This window comes from Hippopotamus amphibius, chromosome 16 (assembly GCF_030028045.1).
Source record: "Hippopotamus amphibius kiboko isolate mHipAmp2 chromosome 16, mHipAmp2.hap2, whole genome shotgun sequence".
In the NCBI taxonomy this organism is placed as follows: Eukaryota; Metazoa; Chordata; class Mammalia; order Artiodactyla; family Hippopotamidae; genus Hippopotamus; species Hippopotamus amphibius.
In genome coordinates, this window is record NC_080201.1 from 61,740,854 (window position 1) to 61,767,981 (window position 27,128).

The window sequence follows — 27,128 nt, forward strand, 5'->3', positions numbered from 1 at the left end:
AAAAACAGCCAAGGACTTCCCTGGTGATGCAGTGGCTAGGAATCCTCCTGCCAATATAGGGGACATGGGTTCAATCCCTGGTCCGGGAAGATCCCATACGCCGAGGAGCAACTAGGCCCATGTGCCACAACCAGTAAACCTGCACTCTATAGCCACAACTAGTGCGCCTAGAGCCTGTGCTCCACAAAAAGAGAAGCCACTGCAATGAGAAGCCTGTGCACTGCAACAAACACCCAATGCAGCCAAAAAATAAAAATAAAAACATTTTTGTGAGAGCGATTCTAACTACAATGAACAGCAAAATGATAAACGTGAAGATGTAAAATAGGAGCTCAAAAATCACAAAGTGTGAGGGAGGAAAGTAAGAAAATGTGGCTCTTTTTAGAATGTGTTTGAGCTCATATGAGTATCAGTCTAAAGTAAGTAGATACAGTTATGGGTTAACATATGTGAAAACCAGGGTAACCACAAATCAAAAACATACAAAAGATTCACAAGAACCAAAAAGAAAGGAATTCAAGCATAATGCAAAAGAAAAGTATCAAACCACAAAAGGAAAAACAAAAAGAAGAAAGGAACAAAGAAGAAATACAAAATCAACTGGAAAACAAGGTTAAAAATGGCAGTAAGTATATACTTATTGGTAATTACTTCAAATGTCAAGGAACTAAATGCTCCAATCAAAAGACATACAGTGGCATAATAAAACCAAAACTGCTGCCTACAAGAGACCACTTTAGGGCAAACGACACACATAGATTGAAAGTGCGGGGGTGGAAAAAGATATTTCATACAAATGTAAATGACAAGAAAGTGGGGGTACCAATATTCATGTCAAACAGAGGCCATAAAGAAAGACAAAGGATACTATATCAGGATAAAAGGATCAATACAAGAAAAGGATATTAGTCATTAACATATATGCGCCCAACATAAGAGCACCTAAATACATAAAACAGGTACTAACAGACATAAAGGGAGGAATTCAAGGGAATACAATAATAGTAGAAGACTAATACCCCATTAACATTAAGGGACAGATCTTCCAGACAGAAAAACAAATAAAGCAGCAGAGATCCTAAATGACATAATAGAACAGGTAGGCTTAATTGACATCTACAGGACATTACATCCAAAAAATCCAGAATACACATTCTTTTCAAGTGCAGATGTAATGTTTTCTAGGATACACCACATAAGGACATAAAATAAGTCTCAACAAACTGAAGAGGACAGAAATTATTTCAAGCATCTTTTCTGATCACAATGGCATGAAACTAGAAATCAACCACAGAAAGAGAAACAAGAAAAAAATAATTACATGAAGACTAAACGACGTGCTACTAAAAAACCAATGGGTCAATGATGAAATCAGAGGAAATCAAAAAATATTTCGAGACAAATGACAATGAAAACACAACCATAAAAAAAATCTATGGGATTCAGCAAAAGCAGTCCTAAGAGGGAATTTCAGAGTGATAGAGGCCTTCCTCAAGAAACAAGGAAAATCTAAAACAAACAATCTAAACTGTCACCTAAAAGAATTAGAAAAAGAAGAACAAAACTTAAAGTCAGTAGAAGGGAGGAAATAATAAAGATCAGAGAGGAAATAAAACATAGTGATTACAAAAAAAAGTAGAAAAAAAAATCAATAAAACCAATTGCTGGTTTTTTGAAAAAACAAGATTGACAAACTTCTGGCCAGAGTCACCAATAACAAAAGAGAGAGGACCCAAATAAAGTAGGAAATGAAAGGGGAGAAATAACACCTGATACCACAGAAATACAAAAAAACTCATAAGACAATACTATGAACAGTTATATGCCAACAAAATGGACAACCTAAGAGAAATGTACAAATTTCTAGACATATACAGCCCCCCAAAACTGAATCAAGAAGAAACAGATAACATGAATGGACTGATCACTAGAAGTGCAACAGAATCTGTAATAAGAAAAAGAAAAGAAAGAAAAAAAACTACCTGCAAATAAAAGTCCAGGACTGGATGGCTCCACTGGGGAACTCTACCAAACATACAAAGAACTTATTACCTACCCTTCTCAAACTCTTCCAAAAGACTAAGATGAGGGAACATTCCCAAAGTCATTATATGAAGCCACCATCACCCTGATACCAAAACCAGAGAAAGACACTATCAAAGAAAAAAATTACAGGCCAATATCCTTGATATATATACACGCAAAAATCCTCAGGACTTTCCTGGTGGCGCAGTGGTTAAGAATCTGCTTGCCAATGCAGGGGAAAGAGGTCCGAATCCTGGTCCAGGAAGATCCCACATGTCGCGAAGGAACTAAGCCCACGCGCCACAACTACTGAAGACCACACACCTAGAGCCTGTGCTCTGCAACAAGAGAAGCCACTGCACTGAGAAGCCTGCACACCACAACAAAGAGTAGCCCTGCTCTCTGCACTAGAGAAAGCCTGTGCACAGCCACAAAGATCCAACATAGCCAATAAATAAATTAATTTTTAAAAATCCTCAAAAAATATTAGCAAACTGAATCCAGAAATATATACAAAAGATCATATACCGTGATCAAGCTGAAGTCATTCCAGGGTCACAAGGATGGTTCAACATTTGCAAATCAATGTGATACACCACAGCAACAAAAGAAAAAACCACATGATCATCTTAATAGATGCAGAAAAAGCATTTGATAAAGTTCAACATCCATTAAATGATAAAAACTCTCACCAAAGTGGGTACACAGGAAACATACTTCAACATGATAAAAGCCATTTTTGAAAAACCCATGACAAAGGCAGCAAGAATATACAACGGAGAAAAGACAAGTCTCTTCAGCAAGTGGTGTTGGGAAAGTTGCACAGCTGCATGTACATCAATGAAGTTAGAACATTTCCTCACAGCATGCACAAAAATAATCTCAAAATGGCTTAAAAACTTAAATATAAGACATGATACCATAAAATTCGTAGAAGTAAACACAGGCAAAACATTCTAACAGGGACTTCTCTGGTGGTCCAGTGGTTAACATTCCGCCTTCCAATGCAGGGGACACAGGTTCGATCCCTGGTCAGGGAACTAAGATCTCACATACCACAGGGCAACTGAGCCCACACGCTGCAACTACTGAGCCTGCACACTCTGGGGCCTGCGTGCCACAACTAGAGAGAGCCCACATGCCGCAACTACTGAGCCTGCACGCTTTGGCGCCCTAGCACCACAACTAGAGAGAAGCCTGTGCACTGCAATGAAAGATCCTGAATGCCACAACAAAGACCCTGTGTGCTGCAACTAAGACCTGATGCAGCCATATAAATAAATTAAAAAAACAAAAAAACATTCTGACATAAATTGTAGCAATATTTTCTTAGATCAGTCTCCCAACGCAGAAGAAATAAAAGCAAAAATAAAAAAATGGAACCCAATTAAACTTATAAGCTTTTGCACTGCAAGGGAAACCATCAACAAAACGAAAAGGCAACCTATAGACTGGGAGACATATTTGTGAACAATGTAACTAACAAAGGCTTAATTTCCAAAATATATTAAAACAGCTCATACAATTCAATATCAACCCCCCCCCCCCAAAAAAAACCACACACAAAAAACAAAAAAAAGATCCTGCCAAAATCGGGTAGAAGACCTAAATAGACATTTCTCCAAAGAAGACATACAAATGGCCAATAGGCACATGAAAAGATGCTTAAACTCACTAATTACTAGAGAAATGCAAATCAAAACTACAATGAGGTGCCACCTCACACTGGTCAGAATGACCATTATTAAAAAGTCTACAAAATAACAAATGCTGGAGAGGGTGTGGAGAAAAGGGAACCCTCCTACACTGTTGGTGGAAATGTAGGTTGATGCAGCTACTGTGGAAAACAGTATGGAGGTTCCTTAAAAAACTAAAAATAGAGTTACCATATGACCCTGAAATCCCACTCCTGGGCATATATCTAGAAAAGATGAAAATTCTAATTCAAAAAGATACATTCACACCAATGTTCATAGCAGCAATACTTACAATAGCCAAGACATGGAAGGAACCTAAGTGTCCATCGTCAGATGAATGGATAAAGATGTATGAGAGTGAGTCAAAAATTATCCGCACCTTGGCTGTAGAATTTATTTTAATTAACCTTTACAAAAGACAAATACATCATTTCATGACATAATCTCCTTGCTTTTCAATATACCTTGTCCATATGTCAACAAGCTTTTGTATTCCCTCATTAAAAAATGTTTTAGGCTGAGCTGCAAGCCACAAATGCAGTGCTGTCTTCACTTCTTCATTAGAAGTGAATCTTCATCCTCATAGGGCTGCTTTCAGAGGACCAAACAGGTGAAAGTCCGATGGACCAAGATCAGGACTATAGGGAGGATGCTTTACCTCCTCAAAACGAAGTTTTTGTAGACTGTTGACAGTGTGAGCAGAAGCTTGCGCATATGCACACCCTCAGATCACAAAAAACAAATCACTGCATGATGCTCTTTCATGCAAATCACAAGTGGGGCATCCATTTTGGCTCACACCGCAGTTACAGATGAACTGATGTAACATGTTCACACCTGCACAGCAGTGACTGGGGAGACAGTAGCCTTGAACGGAAAGCACTGATAAAACAGTGAGGCCAACAGAAGTTTTAATACAAGCAGAGTGTGGATAATTTTTGACTCACCCTTATAGTATATACATAGAGTGGAATATTACTCAGCCATAAAAAAGATTAAAAAAAAAAGAGAGAATGAAAGTATTGCCACTTGCAGCAACATGGATGGACCTAGGGATTATCATACTAAGTAAATTAAGTCAGATAAAGAAAAACATTATATGATATTACTTGTATGTGGATCTAAAAATGATACAAATGACCTGATTTACAAAACACGAACAGACTCACAGATATAGAAAACTTATGCATATTGAAGAGGAAAGGGGGGGAAGGATAAATTAGGAGTATGGGATTAACATATATACTACTATATAGGACTTCCTAGGTGGTGCAGTGGTGGAGAGTCCGCCTGCCAATGCAGGGGACATGGGTTTGAGCCCTGCCCTGGGAAGATTCCACATGCCACAGAGCAGCTAGGCCTGTGCACCACAACTACTGAGCCCATGTGCCACAACTATTGAAGCCCACGTGCCTGGGGCCCATGCACCGCAACAAGAGAAGCCACTACAATGAGGAGCCTGAGCACCACAATGAAGAGTAGCCCCTGCTCACAGCAACTAGAGAAAGCCTGTGTGCAGCAACAAAGATGCAACACAGCCTATAAATAAATAAAATAAACAAATTAATTAAAAAAAAAGATACTTTGGAGTCCTAACCTTCAAAGTCCCTTTAATATATATACTACTATATATAAAATAAACAACAAAGATTTACAGTACAGCACAGGGAAGTATATTCAATATCTCATAATAGCCTATAATGGAAAATAACCTGAAAAAGTGTGTGTGTATGTATATGTGTATATATATAGATATAAAACTGAGTCACTTTGCTGTACACCTGAAATCAACACAATATTGTAAATCAAGTATAATTCAGTAAAATAAACAAGCAAACAAATGAACAAATAATTTGTAGAATGAATTATAAAAAAAAGATGTTGAGGGAAACCAAATATCCACATGCAAAGAATATAGTTGGCCATCATCTTACACAATATATAAAAATTAACTGAAAATGAATCAAAGACGTAAATATAAGATCTGAACGTATAAAAGTCCTAGAAGTAAATACAGGGAAAAACTTGTTGACACTGGATTCAGTGATGATTTATTGGATATAACACTAAAAGCACAGGCCACAAAGTAAAAACAGATAAATTGGACTACATCAAAATTTTAAACTGTTGTGCATCAAAGCACACTTAATCAAGTGAAAAGACACTATGAAATCAGAGGAAGTATTTACAAAGGACATAACTGATTCCAGGTAAATACTGAGAATATATAAAGACCTCTAAAAGGGTCTGATCACCAATTCCACCATGGCGGGGGGGGGGGGGCCGGGCCCGCATTCCCCACTTCAATCCTCAACACTAAGAACATCATCAAAAATACAGCCCTGATGATTAAATAAACAAAAATCAAGAACATACATAATGCATAGAAATGTACAGTGACCGCAGCAGTACCTTAAAGAAAACAAACTACAGCTTATCACTGAAGGTATCACACCACTTCATAAGCTCTTTCATTAACATGCTTCATAATTAGGTGTTGAGACAGAATAAATAAAGGCACACAGGGGTGACAAAAAAAATGCAGTGTGAACAACAGTTTAGTCAACAGCCTCACAGATATGAGAACAAGAACCTGGACCATGCTGTTCATTGGAGAAATTCCTATACCATTTGCTGAGTTTCGTGAGATGATCATTAGTATGTGTGAACAACACTGTCACAGTGCCCTTGAGACAGGCTTCTGTGACACTTATCAACTAGAATAAACACCTGGAAAGACTTATCAGTCAGGATCTCATGATATTTTCTATCTCACACTGTAGAACATGCTGTCCACTCCCATAAGAAGCTTCAAGTGGTGGTTTTGTGTGCAGCTGGAGAATATTGCAGCATACGAGGGAAAGTATTCTCCATAAAAATTTTCTGTTACTAAGTAAACCCACTCCATAGAGTCCACCAGAAGTTGACCACTAACTAAAAGTGGATTATCACAGCAAAAAAAAAACTGGATAAAATTTCAGACCCTAGGAGTATCTATTTCAAAAGCAACTTTCAGAGGCAAATCAAGCAAACTTAAAGAGAATATAAGATCAGTAAGCATCTACATTACCCAACTAGGAAGAGCACTCCAAGAGAGAAAAACAATACAAAATATGGGGGTCAGATATCAGAGAATCTTGAGATGGGACTGTGTTCTCTACCCACAGATGCCAAGCTAAGAGCCTGAAAGACTCATATATACTCCCCCTGCAGGACTGAGGATCAAAGAGAGGATATCTCTGTCTACCGTCCTTACAGTTTTCCTAAGTAACAATTACATAAGATTCAATCGCCCTGGCTGTTATACTCATCACTGAAGTATGTGGCAAAAGCAGAATGGAAGAAATGGCTGGGAAATCTAAATAAGCAGACAGGGCTTCAGACAGCTCCATGTAGGTTATAAAGGTGCCAGATGAAACTGAAGAATAGCCAGTGTTTTCCTCTTTTGATTACACCTTCTAGGAACATCAAATGGGGATTAAATTGACACAGGTTCAAGGGCTGGATGCTGGAGACATTAGCTCTTATCTTGATGAATGAAGAATTGAGCATCCAATGGAGTCAGAAGGAGAGATGAGGGGGCAAGAGACCCCTTTAAAACAGCCTGCCTCATGCTTCTTAAAGTCAAGAAAGAAAGAGTTCACAGAGTCATATAACAAAGCGTTGTGGATCATGATAAAGACTCTGACTTCGTTGGAAGTGCAGCACCACCGGAAGGTGAAAGGGTAAATTCTACATGTTGAAGCACAGGGTGATGAGTTGCAGAGAAGAAAAACTTCCTCTGAGAGTTCACGAGAAATAAACTTCTGTTTTCCCAGAGAGCTCTCCCACAGTGGGAGAGTTTCCCAAACACTATTAATGGTGTGGCTTCCTCTCTGCCCTTCTGAGCTCTGACCTGTGTTCACACTTTGATACTTTCCCACTCATTAGGTTTTTTGATATTTTCATGTCACTCTTCACAGTCCAGGACTCCCTCCCTTACTTCAAGATGGAGCTAATAGTCAATCAGAAACAGAAATTCCTGCTTATTAGAAGTAAGAAATGTGAAGAGCTGTGGCTTTTCCAGAATCCCAGCTCCCAGTTCAGCTGAGGAGTGGGGATGTGACAGGTGGGTCTGGAGAAACATTTCCCAAATTCACCCACTGCCTCCTCCTGAATGCACAGGGAACAGTGCAACATGCAGACATCTAGCTCTCTTCCTAGAAGCAGTGAATCAAAAGCACAGGGGTAGAAAACAGGAAATTGTGTATTTTAAGTTTCCCACTGCCCTTTATCTTTTCATGTCTGAGTCAACAGGGCTTTCAGATCAGTCAAGCAAGGCAGGGGCTCCCAAGAGGCACACAGGAAAAATGCAGATACCCGAGAGCAGATCCCAGCTTCTAGTGGCAAGTTATCCTCACCCAGGGAGAGCAGGTTCCTGTAGGTCTCCAGCATCACGTCCCTGTACAAGGCCCTCTGGGCAGGGTCCAGGCATTCCCACTCCTCCTGAGTAAATCTGATGAACACATCCTTGAAGGTTAACCGTGCCTGAAATGAAAACACATTTCACCAAGCGGCCATGAGGAGAGTTCTTATTTTCACACAAAGTGATAAGGGGAGAGAGGCTGAAAAATCAATCTGGCTGAAATATGTAAATGGCAGAGCCATGCAAAGGTATTTGGAACAAATTATGTGTCTCTAATTTTAATGTATTATGTTTTATAATAAGAGAGTATGGTATCTTCCAAGCAATGTGGATTTTTCATGTTTGTCAACAATAGACGAAATACACACAAATAAAACTGAACACCAGATTGTCTGTACAGATATTATGTTCTACACACTGAGATATTCGATATCTAGATGAGCTACATTATGAGTGGTATTTACAGAGATGACAAAGGCCAGAGTGGATTTAAAGAAAGGTCAGAATTTTAAATTATGATTAATAACAACCGCAATGACTACAAGGGTCTGAACACTTCCTATATGATAATTAGTACTCTACTTGTTACATGTATTAACTTGGTATCAGCAGAATAGCTCATCACAGAAAGATGTGTTGCCATCCTACAGAGCAGGAAACTGTCAGAGACACTCTGAAAAACTTGACTCAGGTCAACAGATAAGAAATGACACAGCAAGCACCTGAACTGAGGTGGCTGGGATCTGGAATTGAAGCTAAAGAGTGTCAAAGAATTGGAACTGTTAAAATTCACAAATGTAAGGACATGGTTGGGCTAAAAGGATGGAAAAAGATATTCTGTCCTTCAGAGAGTAGAGGTGGCTATACAGTATCAGACAAACTAAAAACAAAAACTGACACAAGGAACAAAGGATATTACATAATTAAAAACGGTCAATAAGAAGATTCAACAATTATAAATAAATAAATACACACACACATATAACATTAGAGCTTCCCAAAACATGAAGCAAAAATTAGCAGAAATGAAGAGAGAAACAGACAGTATAGTACAGTAGAGGAATAGTACGGTATTACAAGACCCCAGTTTTATTTATGGATGCAACCATACAGAAGATCAGTGAGGAAACAGAACTTCAGTAATACTATAGGGACTTCCTAGGTGGCACAGTGGTTAAGAATCTGCCTGCCAATGCAGGGGACATGGGTTTGATCACTGGCCCGGGAAGATCCCACATGCCACAGAGCAACTAAGCCTGTGCGCCTCAACTACTGAGGCCTGTGCTCTAGAGCCCGTGAGCCACAACTATTGACCCCATGTGCCGCAACTACTGAAGCCTATGGGCCTAGAGCCCATGCTCTGCAGCAGGAGAAGCCACTGCAATGAGGAGCCTATGCACCACAGCAATGAGGAGCCTATGCACCACAGTGAAGAGTAGCCCCTGCTTGCCACAACTAGAGAAAGCCCGTGTGTACCAACAAAGACCCAATGCAGCCAATAAATAAATAAATTAATTAATTTTAAAAAAATAACACTATAGACTGACTGGACATAACAGACATGCACATGTCACAACCACCTGACAACAGAAGAAAACACATTCTTCCCAACTATCCGTGGAACATTCTCCACAAGAGATCACATGTTGGACCACAAAATAAACTTTAAATTTAAGAAGACTGAGATCATAAAAGTATCTTCTCTAACCACAGTGAAATAAAAATAGAAATAAGCAGACAGGTAAAACAAAACAAAACCCCACCAAAAATGTGAAAAAACAAAACAAAACAAAACAAAACCCCACCAATGGGCCAAAGAATAAATCTCAAGAGAATTTTTTAAATGCCTGAAAGAAAATAAAAATAAAACATATCAAAATTTATGACAGTGAAAGCTACGCTGAAAAATGCTTATAATAAAGAGAAAAGATCTCAAATCAGAAATCTATCTTTATATCTAAAGGAAATAAAAAAAGGAAGAAAAAAACTAAACCCAAATTCAGGAAAGGTAAATTAGAAAGATTAGACCACAGATAAATCAAATAGAAAATAGAAATATATAAATTAACAAACCAAGACTTGGTATTTTGACAAAACTAAATTTATAAACTCTTGGACTTCCCTGGTGGGTCAGTGGTTAAGAACCCACCTGCAAATGTAGGGGACATGGGTTCCATCCCTGGTCTGGGAAGATCCCACATGCCACAGAGCAACTAAGCCTGTGCAACACAACTACTGAGCCCATGTGCCACAACTACTGAGGCCCCTGTGCCTAGAGCCTGTGCTTTGCAACAAGAGAAGCCACCACACTGCAACAAAGACCCAACACAGTCAAAAATAAAAATTAAAAAAAAAAAAGGTATTATTAAAAAAAATTTTCGGGAGAAAAGATGGTGGCGAAGTAGAGTGGTGGCAAAGTAGAGGGACGTGGAATGCATCCCTCTCCACAGATGCATTGGGAATGCACCAAAAGATGCAATAATTCCCACAGAGAACCAACTGAACACCAGCAGACGACCTCGGACACCAGAAAGGAGTGCAAGGATCCCGACATAATCGACTCAGTATTTGTTTGACTCAACACTCTGCCATTAGTCTGGGGCTTGGACAATCTTCTTTAAACCCCTCTATAGCAGGGACAAGCAACCCCTGAAGTTTGGACTACCATGAGAAAACAAAGAAAAACCATGCAGGCAAAGGAGCAGGAAAAAAACCCACAAGACCAAATAAATGAAGAGGAAACAGGAAAATTGCCTGAAAAAGAATTCAGAGTAATGGCAGTAAAAATGATACAAAAATCTCAATAACAAAATACAGAAAATACAAGAAACAGTTAATAAGGACTCAGAAGAACTAAAGAACAAACACACACCAATGGACAACAAAATAACTGAAATTAAAAATACTCTAGATGCTATAACCAGCAGAATGACTGAGGCAGAAGAACGAATAAGTGAGTTGGAAGATAGAATGGGGGAACTAACTGCCACAGAGCAGGAAAGAGAAAAAAGAATAAAAAGACAGTCTCAGAGACCTCAGTGATAACATTAAGCACACCAACATTTGAATCATAGGCATCCCAGAAGAAGAAGAAAAAAAGGGTCTGAGAAAACATTTAAGAGGTTATAGTGGAAAACTTCCCCAACATGGGAAAGGAAACAATTAACCAAGTCCAAGAAGCACAGAGAGTCCCATACAGAATAAACCCAAGGAGAAATACACCAAGACACATATTAATCAAACTAACGTCAATTAAACACAAAGAAAAAATATTAAAAGCTGCAAGAGAAAAGCAACAAATAACATATAAGGGAAAACCCATAAGGATAACAGCTGACCTTTCTACAGAAACTCTGCAGGCCAGAAGGCAATGGCAGGATATACTGAAAGTCCTGAGAGAGAGAAACCTACAGACAAGAATATTCTGTGCAGCAAGAATCTCATTCAGATTTGATGGAGAAATCAAAAGCTTTCCAGACAAGCAAAAGTTAAGAGAATTCAGCACCACCAAACCAGCCTTACAACAAGTGCTAAAGGAACTTCTCTAGGTAGGAAACACAAGAGAAGGAAAACACCTACAAAACAAACCCAAAACAATTAAGAAAATGGTAATTGGAACACACATGTCAATAATCACCTTAAATGTAAACGGAGTAAATGCTCCAACCAAAAGACACAGACTGGCTGAATGCATACAAAAACAAGACCCTTCTATATGCTGCCTACAAGAAACCCACTTCAGACCAAGGGATACATACAGACTGAAAGTAAAGGGATGGAAAAAGATATTCCATGCAAATGGAAGTCAAAAGAAAGCTGGAGTAGCAATACTCATATCAGACAAATTAGACTTGAAAGTAAAGACTATTAAAAGAGACAAGGAAGGACACTACATAATGATCAAGGGATCCATCCAAGAAGAATATATCACAATTGTAAATATCTACACCCCCAACACAGGAGCACCTCAATACATAAGGCAAATGCTAACAGCCATAAAAGGGGAAATAGACAGTAACACAATAATAGTGGGAGACTTGAACACCCCACTTACATCAATGGACAGATCACCCAAACAGAAAATAAAGACACACAAGCTTTAAATGACACATTAGACCATCTCAACTTAATTGATATTTATAGGACAATCCATCCAAAAACGACAGAATACACTTTCTTCTCAACTGCACACAGAACATTTTCCAGGATAGGTCACATATTGGGTCACAAATCAAACCTTGGTAAATTCAAGAAAACTGAAATCATATCAAGCATCTTCTCTGACCACAATGCCATGAGACTAGATATCAATTACAGGAAAAACACTGCAAAAAACACAAACACATGGAGGTTAAATAATACACTATTAAACAACCAAGAAATCATTAAAGAAATCACAGAGGAAATCAAAAAATATCTAGAAACAAACAACAATGAAAACACAACAACCCCAAACCTATGGGACACAGCAAAAGCCATTCTACGAGGGAAGTTTATAGCAATACAGTCCTACCTTAAAAAACAAGAAAATTATCGAATAAACAACCTAACCTTACACCTGAAACAACTAGAGAAAGAAGAACAAAGAAACCCCAAAGTGACCAGAAGGAAAGAAATCATAAGATCAGATCAGAAATAAGTGAAGTAGAAAGGAAGGAAACAACAGCAACAATTAATGAAACTAAAAGCTGGTTCTTTGAGAAGATAAACAAAATTGATAAACCATTAGCCAGACTCATCAGGAAAAAAAGGGAGAAGATGCAAATCAACAGAATTAGAAATGAAAAAGGAGAAGTAACAACAGACACCACAGAAATACAAAAGATCATGAGAGACTACTACAAGCAACTATATGCCAATAAATTGGATAACCTAGAAGAAATGGATACATTCTTAGAAAAATACAATCTTCCAAGACTGAACCAGGAAGAAAGAGAAACTATGAACAGACCAATCACAAGTATGGAAATTGAGGCTGTGATTAAAAATCTCCCAACAAACAAAAGCCCAGGGCCAGATGGCTTCACAGGAGAATTCTATCAAACATTTAGAGAAGAGCTAACACCTATCCTTCTCAAACTCTTCCAAAATATAGCAGAAAGAGGAACACTCCCAAACTCATTCTACGAGGCCACCATCACCCTGATACCAAAACCAGGCAAAGATGTCACACAAAAAAGAAAATTACAGACCAATATCACTGATGAATATAGATGCAAAAATCCTCAACAAAATACTAGCTAACAGACTCCAACAGCACATTAAAAAAATCATACACCATGATCAAGTGGGGTTTATCCCTGGGATGCAAGGATTCCTCAATATACGCAAATCAATTAACATGATACATCACATCAACAAATTGAAGGATAAAAACCATTTGATAATCTCAAGAGATGCAGAAAAAGCTTTTGACAAAATTCAACGTCCATTTAGGATAAAAACTCTCCAGGAAATGGGCATAGAAGGAAATTACCTCAACATAATAAAAGCCATATGAGAAACCAAAAGTCAACATCATTCTAAATGGTGAAAAACTGAAAGAATTCCCTTTAAGGACAGGAACAAGACAAGGGTGTCCACTCTCACCATTATTATTCAACATAGTTTTGGAAGTTTTAGCCATAGCAGTCAGAGGAGAAAATGAAATAAAAGGAATCCAAACTGGAAAAGAAGAAGTAAAATGGTCACTCTTTGCAGATGACATATTATACATAGAAAATCTGAAAGACTACCAGAAAACTGCTAGCACTAATTGATGAATTTAGTAAAGTAGCAGGATACAAAATTAATGCACAGAAATCTCTTGCATTCCTATACACTAACAACGAAGGAGCAGAAAGAGAAATTAAGGAAACTCTCCCATTTACCACTCCAACAAAAAGAATACCTAGAAATAAACCTGCCAAAGGAGGCAAAAGATCTGTATGAAGAAAATTTTAAGACACTGATGAAAGACATCAAAGACAACACAAACAGATGGAGGGACATACCATGTTCCTGGACTGGAAGAATCAACATTGTGAAAATGACTGTACTACCCAAAGCAATTTACAGATTCAATGCAATCCCGATCAAATTACCAGCAGCATTTTTCACAGAACTAGAACAAGAAATCTTACAATTTGTATGGAAATGCAAAAGACCCCGAAGAGCCAAAGCAATCTTGAGAAGGAAAAATGGAGTTGGTGGAATCAGGCTTCCTGACTTCAAACTACACTACAAGGCTGTAGTGATCAAGACAGTATGGTACTGGCACAAAAATAGAAAGGAAGATCAATGGAACAAAAGAGAGAACTCAGAGGTAAGCCCAAGCACTTAGGGGCACTTTATCTTTGACAGAGGAGGCAAGAATATACAGTGGAAAAAAGACAGCCTCTTCAATAAGTGGTGCTGGGAAAACTGGACAGTAACATGTAAAAGAATGAAATTAGAACACTTCCTAACACCATACACAAAAATAAACTCCAAATGGATTAAAGACCTACATGTAAGGCCAGACACTATAAAACTCCTAGAGGAAAACATAGGAAGAACACTGTATGACATACATCAAAGCAAAATCCTTTTTGATCCACCTCCTAGAATCATGGAAATAAAATCAAGAATAAACAAATGGGACCTCATGAAACTTAAAAGCTTTTGCACAGCAAAAGAAACCATAAACAAGAGAAGAAGGCATCCCTCAGAATGGGAAAAAATAGTTGCCAATGAAACAACGGACAAAGGATTAATCTCCAAAATATAAAAGCAGCTCATGCAGCTTAATACCAAAAAAGCAAATAACCCAATCCACAAATGGGCGGAAGACCTAAATACACATTTCTCCAAAGAAGACATACAGATGGCCAACAAACATATGAAAAGATGCTCAACATCACTAACCATCAGAGAAATGCAAGTCGAAGCCACAATGAGGTATCACCTCACACTGGTCAGAATGGCCATCATCCAAAAATCTAGAAACAACAAATGCTGGAGAGGGTGTGGAGAAAAGGGAACTCTCCTGCACTGTTGGTGGGAATGTAAGTTGGTACAGCCACTATGGGAAACAGTTTGGAGGTTCCTTAAAAAACTACAAATAGAACTACCATATGATCCAGTAATCCCACTTCTGGGCATATACCCAGAGAAAACCATAATCCAAAAAGAAACATGTACCATAATGTTTATTGCAGCACTATTTACAAGAGCCAGGAGATGGAAGCAACCTAAATGCCCATCAACAAAGGAATGGATAAAGAAGATGTGGCATATATATACAATGGAATATTACTCAGCTCTAAAAAGGAATGAGATGGAGCTATATGTAATGAGGTGGATAGACCTAGAGTCTGTCATACAGAATGAAGTAAGCCAGAAAGAGAAAAATAAATATTGTGAAGGGGTGAAGGGGAAGCTGGGATGAAGTGAGAAAGTAGCATAGACACATGTATACTACCAACTGTAAAATAGATAGCCAGTGGGAAGCTGCTGTATAACAAAGGGAGATCAACTCAATGATGGATGATGCCTTAGAGGGCCGGGACGGGGAGGGTGGTGGGGAGTCGAGGGAGGGAGGGAATGTGGGTATAAATACAGCTGACTGATTTTGGTGTACCTCAAAAACTGGTACAACAGTGTAAAGCAATTACATTCCAATAAAAAAAATTTTTACAAACTCTTAGCTAGACTAAGAAAAAGCAAAGAAGATCCAAATAACTAAAAACAGATATAAAACAGGAGATACTGCATCTGATGTCACATAAATTTTTTAAAGGATTATAAGAGAGTACAATATACAATAGGCCAAAAAAAATCACATAATATAGGAGATAAAGGAAAATTCTTAGAAACATATAACCTACTAAGCCATAATCTCTAAGAAATAAAAAGTCTGAATAGAATTATAACCGAAGAGATTCAAGCAGTAATCAAAAATGTCAAACAAAGACAAACCTAGGACCACATGGCTTAACTACAGAATTTTACCAAATATTTACAGAATATTTCATAGAAATCTTCTGACGAGTTCAACAGGGAACACTGGCAAACTTGTTCTATGGAGCTTGCATGATTCTGACACCAAACTCAGAGAAAAACACAAGAAGGAAGGAAAACTACAAACCAATATCCCCAATGAATACTGACACACATATTAACGAAATATTAGCAAACCAAATTCACAGCAAATTAAAACTATTTTACATCATGACCAAGTGGAATTTATTCCTATAAGGCAAGGATGATTTAACATGCAAAAATCAATTAACGTAACGTACCACATTAACAAAATAAAGGAAAAAACACCCCATGATCATCTCAATTGATGCGGAAAAAAGCATTTGACAAAATTCAACAACTTTTCAAGATAAAAATCTCAACAAACTAGGAACAGTAAACTAATGCAGCCAATAAATATATAAATTTTTAAAGCTCTTTATTGGAATATAATTGCTTTACGCTGTTGTCCCTGTTTTTGAGGTACACCAAAGTGAATCACCTGTATTTATACATATACCCCCATATCCCCTCCCTCCTGCCACTCCCTCCCACCCTCCCTATTCCAGCCCTCTAAGTCGTCACCCATCATCAGGTTGATCTCCCTGTGTTACGCAGCAGCTTCCCACTAGCTATTTTACATTTGGTAGTGTATAGATGTCAATGCTACTCTAATATATAAATTTATAAAAGAATCAGTTGTATTTCTATACACAATGTACAATGTGTATAGGAAAGTATACACACTGAAAATTAGAAAACAATCCTATTTCCATAGCATCAAAAACAATTAAATACTTAGGAACAGATTAGCCAAGGAGGTGAAAGACTTGCACACTGAAAACTACTAAGCGTTGTTTAAAAGAAATCTAAGATGATACAAATAAACAGAAAGACTTCCTATACTCATGAAGTGGAAGACTTAAAATGCCTAGAAAATCCTAAATGTTTCATAGATTCAATGGGATCCCTATTTGCAATGGCAATTTTCACAGAAATAGAAGAAAACATGCTAAAAGCCAAAGGGAATCTCAAGGGACCCTGAATAGCCAATATATTCTTGAAAAAGAAGAAAGATGGAGGCCATCCTTTTTTAGATTTCAAAACATATTACAAAGGAATCGAGATGGTATGATATTGGGAATTCCCTGGTGGTCTAGTGGTTAGGACTCTGTGCTCTCACTGCCGAGGGCCTGGATTCGACCCCTGGTCTGGGAACTAAGATCCTGCACACAGCAAGGTGTGACCAAAAGGAGAAAAAAAAAAAAAAAAAAGGAAAAAAAATGGTGTGGTTCCAGCATAAGCACAGATACCTAAACCAATGGAACAGATTAACTCAAATAATCCTTGGAATATATGTAAAGTGTACTGACAAGGGTGCCAAGACTACAATAAGGGGGAAGGACAGTCTCACTAACAAATGGTGCTGGGAGACTGGGTATCTACCAGCAAAGTAGAAATGCTCGAACCTTATCTGCATCAAAATGAGAAAGTTCTGTGTGTCAAAGGAGGCAGTCAGCAGAGTGAAAAGAAAACTTCTAAAGAATGGAGGTGATGAAAGCGATGTAAAGACTTTCTAAAATGGGTGATGGAATAAAACACCCTCTATCACTGATGTCTCTGAACCTTCATTCCACTCCCAATCATTAAGATTTTTTTTAATTTCATATTTTTTTGACATACAATAAACTGCATATATTTAAAGTGTACAGTGTGTTTTTTTTATTAGTAATGTATATATGGCAATCCCAATCTCCCAACTCATCCCACCCCAACCCCCCCCCCCAATCATTAAGATTTTGAAGTCAGTGACTCACTCATTTAACTTTAACTGCATTAGAAAAAGTCAGAACACATTTATCCTAATTGGTCTGTTTTCTAGCATTTACCAGGTATTGTGCATATTAACACCATAACTTCCATGTGCAGCTCCTTTATCCTGCCTGACAGAGACCAGACAGTGCACCCAGATTGTTTAAGGGCCCTTAAACACTCCCTGCTGCACAACAGCACTGACACCACATCTAAATCCATGGGTGTGAAGCCCTGCCCAGGACGATGCCCAGTGGAGCCTCTTCACAAGTTCCAGGTCACTGGGTCATGGGGAGATGGGATCTAAGTGGAGGTGACAGGCCCTGAGGGAAGGATCCCGATGACTGTGAATGTGCAGGTGTCAAGCAGGATACTTCAGAGTCAGACTTGATTAGCGAGTCCAAAGAAAGTCACCTCAGGAAGGACAGACTGAAGAATCAACTAAGAGTATGATTTTACCTGAGAAAGAGCGATTCCTGATCCCTTTTCTTTCCTCTTCCTCCTCTTCCAGGTTTCTTCCTCAGGCAACATGAGTCTTTAGAGGTCAATCTTGAAAGCTGAAAACAGTCTGTTTAATGCTTAGAATCAATATCCCCCCTTCCTGTGCCACAACCACACACACAGGGAAGACCTCACCATGTGGAAGAGACAGTCCTCTGCTGCCCACTGTCACAGGAGGGACTCACGACACTAAACTCCCACACAGAGACCAACTAGGGAGTTTTTCTACTTTCTTCGGATCTCGCTCCCCCCCTTGGTGAGGCCCTCACGTACACAGCAGCATCAGGAACCTCAGCTGGACCCACAATCCCCTTCAGGTCACAGACCAGCCCTGATCCATCCCCATGCAGAGCAGAGCCCCTCACCCGCAGCCCAGATCTCAGCCCTCAGGAATGGGGGGGACTCAGAGTCACGATGGTCAACGCTGGATCCAGGTTGGAATCACAGGGCTCCTCAAATTATTATTGAGGCTGGGCCTCACCACAGCTATCTGAAGGGGAATCTCTGGTCAGGGAGTATAAAACATGTATATGCAAAATGCCTCACTGATCTAACAGGAAGCCTGGGTTGAGCACCACTCAGCAGAGGCAAGCCCAGCACACCTCCTTTTCCTTTTCCTGCTTAATCAAGGTACAACTGATGAATAAAAATGGTGCACATATAAGGTGTACAATGTGATTATTTGACAGATGTATACGCTGTGAAATAGTGATCACAATCAAGTAATTCACACCTCCATCAACTCACAATTACCATTTTGTGTCTGAGCAGTGAGAGCACTTACGCGATGCTCCCTCAGCAAATTACAGGTATACAGAAACACAGTATGAATAACTACAGTCAGCACGATGTATATCAGGTCCCCAGGACTTACTCATTTTATACCTATTAGTTTGTACCCTTTGACCAACATCTCCCCGTTTTCCCCACTACCCAGCTCCTGGTAACAACCTTTCTACTCTATGTCTGTATAAGTCTGACATTTCTAGTTTCTACATCTGTCTTTCTCTGTGAGGCCTATTTCACCTAACGTTCTCTAGGTTCATTTATTTTGTCATAAATGGCAAAATTCTTCATTTTTATGGCTAACATTTCTTTGCTTTTGTACACACACACACACCCCCCCACCCACATTTTCCTTATCCATTTGTCAACAGACATTCTGGCTCTTTCTACATCTTGGCTATTGTGAATGCAGTAATGCTCACTGGAGCGCAGATGTTTCCCTCAAAATATCACTTTCGTTTCCACTGAATATCTAGCCAGAATGGTTTGGATAGATTTTGTGCCTGTTCTTTTTTTAAGTTGAGGAAGCTCCATATTGTTTTCCACAATACCCGTACCATTTTTACATTCCCATCAATAGTGCACAAGGGCTCCCTGTTCTCCTTACTGTGTGCCCGCACGCGTGTGTGTCTGCGGGTCCTGGGACAGAAAGGGAGAGGATAATAGAGTAACCAGCACTGGCCTGGCAACAAGAAAGTCTCATATGGCTTCCCAAGGATGAGCCTCTGGACTGCAGATAACCGTGGTGTTCCCACCCTCTGCTTCTTGGAAAAATCTTTCCCTATATCACAGGACTTTGTCTCCTGTTAACTTGTGCCCATAGACCCATACATAACAAGACTTCCCTGATGAAGACCTTCTGCCATTTGAAGCTTAGTACTCATAATTTCCCTTCTGGACTCAAAACAAACTTACAAATTCTCATGGGGTCCAACACAGTCTCCTTATACCCCATAATATCCCCCTCCTATCCTGCTATAAAATACCAGAAAACATTCCCACCTCTAATAACTTGTGCATTCATGATGGAGTCATACACATGAAGACATCTAAGGACCCTCTAGACCCAAGACACTATATTTTCATTCAGTGACCCCAGCCCAAACACTGTCATCTCCAAATCTAACAGTGAGACGTCTCCACCAATGCACGTGCCCCATGAGACCGCACATCTTTCAAGCAAACACTGCAGCTTCTCCTTTGTATCTTTCGAAGTGCATCTAAAACATTCTTCAGTTGTAACCCAAAATACTCAAAAATATCAAAAGTAACCCACAAAGTGATTTCTAAGATTTCTCCTCTATTGCTCCATGGGTTGCACGATGATTCTTGCCTGCCATAGAACCAACAAAAGTCAGCATGTGGGATGGAAGCCGTGGGGCATCCTCTAGACCCAGCACCTTGGGACTAAGGCACCAACCTCTTGCACCCAGAGCTCCCTGTGGGCTCAGCTCAGGCCTTGGTTCTACCGTCACTGCAGGATGTTAATTCTCTCTGCCTAATTCCACTTCTCACGTTCCTCCTTGGTATGACCATGACCTGCCCAATTAACACTAGTGCTCGCAAATCCGTTTCAGCATGTGTGTCCCAGGTGACCCGAGCTGACACTATGGCATCCAAACAATACCATGCGGTCCACAACCACCTATAAACCTACTTCCAGGTGCTCCAGACGGAACTGAGACATGCCTTCCCAACACTCCACACATCCGTTGATCCCACAAGGAACAGGAGCACACACCATTCACTGGGCTCTTCTAGATGACAGCACTTCCTTCCACATCCCTCCTGCAGACTCCTACAGGCTCCCCTCTACTTTCCCCATGTTACTACCTCTCCTCCATGCATGATTGAGCAAAAAGGCCTAAAAGGCACAGAGAGTTCTGGGCACAGGCATCGCAATATGAATGCTGCCACCCAAAGGGTGCTAGGTGTTCTGTATGAAGATCAAGAAGTTGGCCCTCCTGGGAAAACTTGCCAGCAACTGGGGACAATATAGACAATATAGAGTCCAGATACAAAGGCAACTGAATTCAGTGAGGAAGTCACCGAGAGAGATGCCCCAGGTCTCACGGTCTCCTTTTCTCCCCACTCACAGCTAACTGCAAGATATCCTAGCTCTTTCAGTGGGGCCCCCTTCATTTCATGCCCCCTCACGTTCTTGACCTTCTGCCTACCTTTAACACAGTGAAGTCAGTATCCCTGACTCTGAACAGATGAACTGCTGGAAGGCAAAGCTCTTTTCAAGGTGGCAACGGTCCCCGGATGTGTAGAGCCTGGAAGACCTGAGCAGTACAGTGGAGCAGTGACACAGCAGACTACACATGGGGACACCTCAGCACACTGCCTGAGGATACCTGTCTGAAGTGCTTACTAGGGGTCTCTACATCTTTTTTGCTCTTCTTTTGAGTAGTTACATAGCCACAGAGGGTAAGGATCAATTAAAGCTGAAATTTCCAAATAGAATTACCAGCAATCCAAACCCTGGGCATATATCCAGACAGAAAAAAAAAAAAAAACCCTATAATTCAGAAAGATACATGCACCTCTATGTTCTTAGCAGCACTATTTACAATAGCCAAGACATGGAAACAACCTAAATGTCCATCGACAGATGAATGGATAAAGATGTGATACACATACCCCCCCACACACAACGGAATACTATTCAGCCATAAAAAGAACGCAATAATGCCATTTGCAGCAACATGGCTATAACTAGAGATTATCATACAAAGTGAAGTAAATCAGAAAGATAAATACCATATACCTCTTACATGTGGAATCGAAAATATGACACAAATGAAACTATTTACGAAACAGACTCACAGTTGCCAAGGTGGAGAGGACTAGGGGAGGGATGGAGTGGGAGGTTGGGGTGAGCAGATGGATAAACAATAAAGTCCTACTGTATAGCACAGGGAACTATACTCAATATTCTATGATAAACCTATAATGGAAAAGAATTTTTTTTTAAAAAGTTGAAATTTCCAGAACAAATATACAAACCATCATCATCACTTGTTCAAGTCCATTGGTCTTCCCTGAGGATTACTCAGCCCAACCCACAGTCCTCGCTTCTAAACACATTCTCAAAGCGAGGTACTGCCATCATCCTGGGAAAAAAGAGGAAAACTGTGTGCCCTTCAATGGAGGGAAAACAGAAAAGACTCAAAATAATCCATGGAGAAGGGCATGTCTGGTGACAGTGATTGATACAGAGGCAATAAAACCTTGTGAATGTGACAGAGATTGTCAAGCGGGGGTAGGGAGATCTCCCTGAGCCTAGAGCTGAAGGAGGACAAGGGGCCTGAGCCATGGTGACTTAAAGGCCAAAGGTAAGAACAGAAGCTAAGATCTGAGACAGAAAACATGTTGGTGTTTGGGAGCAGATAAAAGGTGAATGTGCCCGGGGCAGAGGGAACCATGAGAACAGGATCAGCTCCCAGGATGAGGCTGGAGACACTGGCAGGGCCCCGAGGATGATACAGGGCTGAGTAGCCACAGTGAGGAGTCAGGATTTGTCCTGAGGGCAAGTACGAGCCAGTGGAGGTCTGAGTGTAAGAATCGACATAAATGCCCTTTAGCTTTACACTCAATGCAGAGAAAGATGACTGACGATGGTCACTCTCACTCTGAGCCTATGTTCCTGCTTCCATCCCAACATTTTTGTTTTTCATTCTGGGAGGACTGGGACCCACTTAAAATTCTAATTACAACTGCACACTCTTTCCAAGAACTGCCACACATGGACACACATCAATTTGGCCAATGCTTTCAGGGGTCAGTGTTGCTCAGACTGCGAAGTTCTGGTCTAGTCTCTCATCTCATCTCATCTCCTTGAGGCCTAGAAGGGAGACATTTCTGAGAAGGTCCGAGTTTACAGAACAGAACCGAGTGTAAATGAATTCTGAGGTCACCTGAAGGGCCAGTGGGCAGAGTCTGTCCTTATCCCCTGTCCTATGTATTTACTTATTTATTTCATTGCATTAATAAAAGAAAATTTTCTTGGAGAAGTGCAACAATTAGAAAATTCAAGTTTTTTTTTTTTTTTAATGCTTAGACACAACTTCTAAATTTGCACAAGTCCAGAGCCACTCGACCCACCAGAGGGAAGAACCCTCTGAGTTCTTCTTAATGAAATGAAAGTCTGTTTTCCCAGAGTACTCAAAAATATTTATTTTTATGAAAGAGAAAATGAATGAGTTGTTTGTTGTTATATTGAAACGTCCTTACAGAATTAAATACTTTGCTTTATTAAATTTTCATAGATGTATTTCTTTTCCCTAAAACAAGCAGAAACTGAATAGAGAGAGATAAACAGAAGTGGGTTGTTATATTCTTGGAAATTACCTAAATATGTAAAAGCAAGGGAATGATTAATAAATAAATCTCTAGCTCACACACTTCCTGACTTGGGATGCTATTATGGGTTGAACTGTTTCTCCTCAGAAAAGATACGCTGGAGTCCAAACTCCTAGTACCTTAGAACGTGACCTTATTGGAGATAGGTCTTCACAGAGATGATCAAGTTTAAAATGAGGTCATTGGTGAGTATGCTAATCCAATGTGACTGGTATCCTTATAAGAAAAGGAAATTTGGACACAGACACACAGGGAAAATGGCATGTGAGCATGAAGATTTTTCTTAGGTAGAAAAACAGCTATGCCAAGGAATGACAGTGATTATCAGGAAACCACCAGAAGCTAGGAGGGAGGCAAGTAACACTGTCCCTCACAGGTCTCAGAAGGGACCAACCAGGCCGACACCTTGATCTCTGATGTCTAGTCTCTTCAACTGTAAGGCAATAAATTTCTGTTGTTTAAGAGACTCAGCTGAGGGGGACTTCCCTGGTGGTGCATTGGTTAAGAATCCGCCTGCCAATGCAGGGGACATGGGTTCAGTCTCTGGGCTGGGAAGATCCCACACGCCGCAGAGAAGCTAAGCCCATGCACAACTACTGAGCCTGCGCTCTAGAGCCTGTGAGCCACAACTTTGAGCCCACGTGCTGTAACTACTGAAGCCCATGTGCCTAGAGCCCATGCTCTGCAACAAGAGAAGCCACTGCACTGAGAAGCCCACGCACCACAACAAAGAGTAGTCCCTGCTCACTGCAACTAGACAAAGCCTGTGTGCAGCAAACAAGATCCAATGCAGCCAATAAACAAACAAAAAAACAAATAAGAGAATTGGTTTGTGGAACTTTGTTACAGCAGCCCTAGCAACCTCACAGAGGCGCCTAGAGACCTACTTATTTTTCTACATGAGAATACTTTCCTCTTAATACTATTTATTTTCTTTATGAAATAATCAACAGTGAGGTTTTTGGAAGAAAAGAATTCGTCAAAAGGTCAAAAGTCAGAAACATCTCACTTATTCTCAATTTGCTTTTATATATAACTATTAAATCTATTTTTGAAGTTTCTTTCATGAAAATAGCGTCATTTTCATAGGTAAAAAAGACAATTTCTCTATTTCATCATTACACTCTAGGTAATTTATAAAAATGGCAAATGCTATTTTGATTCTAAGAATCATAAAAACTTTTATACACAATGTATTCAATTTAGGGCCATGAGCTTTAAGAAACTGTAACAAAAATAAAGTTCTCAAAAACAAATACCCCATGCTAATGCATATATATAGAATCTAGAAAAATGGTACTGATGATTCTAATGGCAGGGCAGCAATAAAGATGCAGATGCAGAGAAGGGACTCAAGGAAGGCGGCTGATGGGGGGAAAGCTGGGACGTACTGAGAAAGTTGCACTGACATATATACACTACCAAAAGTAAAATAGATAGCTAGTGGGACGCTGCTGCATAGCACAGGGAGATCAGCTGGGTACTTTGTGATGACCTAAAGGGGTGGGATAGGGAGGGTGGGAGGGAGGTTCAAGAAGGAGGAGATATGGGGATATATGTGTACATATAGCTGATTCACTTTGTTGTACAGTGGAAACAAAACATTGTAAAGCAATTATACTCCAGTAAAGATGTATTAAAAAGAATACAGTTCTCAGACCAAGAAAAAGAGAGAAGTCAATGTGGTGTTATAACATTAAAGTCAATTACACACCCACTTACCCAACACAAGGGATATAACATACAAATAAAGAGAGAATTAATGAGAAAATTGTTACAGACTTGCGGGATGGTCTTCAGAGGACTAGTAAAATAGAATTGTAGCCTGTATTTACTGATGCCATGATTTTCTCCCCATCTTCATCTTGGGAACATATATGAATAATTCAATCAATAGTAAGTTTTACTGCTGTGTGTTGTAAAACATTTTGCTGGCTCAAAACATTTAACAACAGGGTCCACACATACCATGCCAGATTGACTGCCATCAGCAAGAAAATAAAAATTTTCTTTGGAAATCTAATCATTAATTTGGATTTGCCTATGGCAGTTACCACATAAAGATTAAGCACTCAACTAATAGATAACTGTATTACCTTTTGTCCCCTCTTAGCAATAAGCTACTAAAGCATGAAAGTGTGTAATTTGAGTGAAATTATTTTCCAGTTTAAAAGTGAGTTGCATGTGAGTACCTGATAGAGCTGTAGCAGCAAGAGGATTTGTTTTTAAATATTTACTTTAACAGAAACCTTTCTGTTGTTTAAATCCAGCAGCTTACTAAGACAGATGTGTGTGTTCAATTTTCAGAAGAGACAGCAGATGCTCAAATTCAAAAATAATGGATATGGGTGATTTTAAATAGCAAAGATGAAAGTTGATTTCCCAATCTTACTTTCTTGCCAAACAGCTGGGCAGCCCTAAGGGACGTTTACCTAACTGGTGCCAATTAATTATCACATGGGTTCAGTTTAGTGCTAAAACCACTACTGGTTCAGAAACCTGTACCATTCACGGACTCACCAGACACACGTTCAGAGATGCTACAAACATACTACTTTCAAAACGTGGATGGCAACTCCTTCAATGTCTCATTGTCAAAGGGAAATATGTAGTTAATAAAAATGCAAGCCACGGACTTCCCTGGTGGCATGGTTAAAAATCCGCCTGCCAATGCAGGGGACACAGGTTCGATTTCTGGTCTGGGAAGATCCCACATGCCGCGGAGCAACTAAGCCCATGCGCCACAATTACTGAGCCTGTGCTCTACAGCCTGCTTGCCACAACTAGTGAGCACGCATGCTGCAACTACTGAAGCCTGAGCGCCTAGAGCCCTTGCTTCGCAACGAGAAGCCAGCGCAATGAGAAGCTGAGGCACCGAAACAAAGAGTAGCCCCCACACGCCAAAACTAAAGTCTGCACACAGCAATAAAGACCCAATGCAGCCAATAAAATCAAACAAATAAAAAATGCAAGCCCTATGGAAGTCCCCATACTGCCCATGAGATCTAAACCACTAGCGCCCAGACCTCTCACTAATTACAGTAGTAAATTTGGATACATTACAAAAGAAAACAAACACTGCTTGAGGACTCCACAGTAAACAAGAGCAGATGGGTGATGGGAATGAGCCAGTCGCAGGTGACTGCCCTGGTTTTATTTTTGTTTCTCCTTTCATGGTTTTGCACCAAAGGTAGACAGTACTTGCACAGTGGCACGTAGCACGTGCAGCCAAAGCTTTGACAGGAAATTTGAGTATTTCTGGCCAGGGAACAATGGGAACAAAGTCAGTTAGACCAGAGTATGGGAAGAAATCCTAGAGGAGAGGAAGCTTGAAAAGAGGCACCAGCATTTCTGTGTAGATGCCCATAAAACTCCCAGCCTCACGTGTGTGAACCATGCGTGCTTTGCGCAAACCCAAATTAGCCTAGCAACAACTTCGAGCCCTCAGCTGACATTTGAACCACCAGCAAAATTTCAGCCTAACTCCAGAACCTCACGGGTTCAAATGAGACAGGCCCAAATCAGCATGACCAAGGTTTTGAGCAAACAACTGAGAC

General features: G+C 39.9%; 2 protein-coding genes across 13 annotated transcripts in view; one reads left to right on the top strand and one right to left on the bottom strand.

The window, feature by feature from the left end:
- Positions 1 to 27,128, top strand: part of LOC130838297 (zinc finger protein 208-like) — a 325,381-nt gene that overhangs the window by 119,819 nt on the left and 178,434 nt on the right.
- Positions 1 to 27,128, bottom strand: part of LOC130838288 (zinc finger protein 160-like) — a 53,734-nt gene that overhangs the window by 20,025 nt on the left and 6,581 nt on the right. For 8 of the 12 annotated variants that reach the window (XR_009049650.1, XR_009049649.1, XM_057711163.1 and 5 more), the window contains exons 2-3: positions 18,379 to 18,476; positions 8,123 to 8,249 (exon numbers count right to left, since the gene is read on the bottom strand). The exons of 1 other annotated variant lie outside the window; for it this stretch is intronic. Coding sequence is in view for 9 of the 11 variants with exons in the window: in XM_057711163.1 (XP_057567146.1) it covers positions 8,123 to 8,249; positions 18,379 to 18,450 (199 nt within the window). In the remaining 2 variants the exon portion in view is untranslated. Of the gene's footprint in view, positions 1 to 8,122; positions 8,250 to 18,378; positions 18,488 to 27,128 lie in introns of all 12 variants that reach the window. 3 more of the 12 variants (XM_057711161.1, XM_057711158.1, XM_057711166.1) reach the window with 2 other exon arrangements.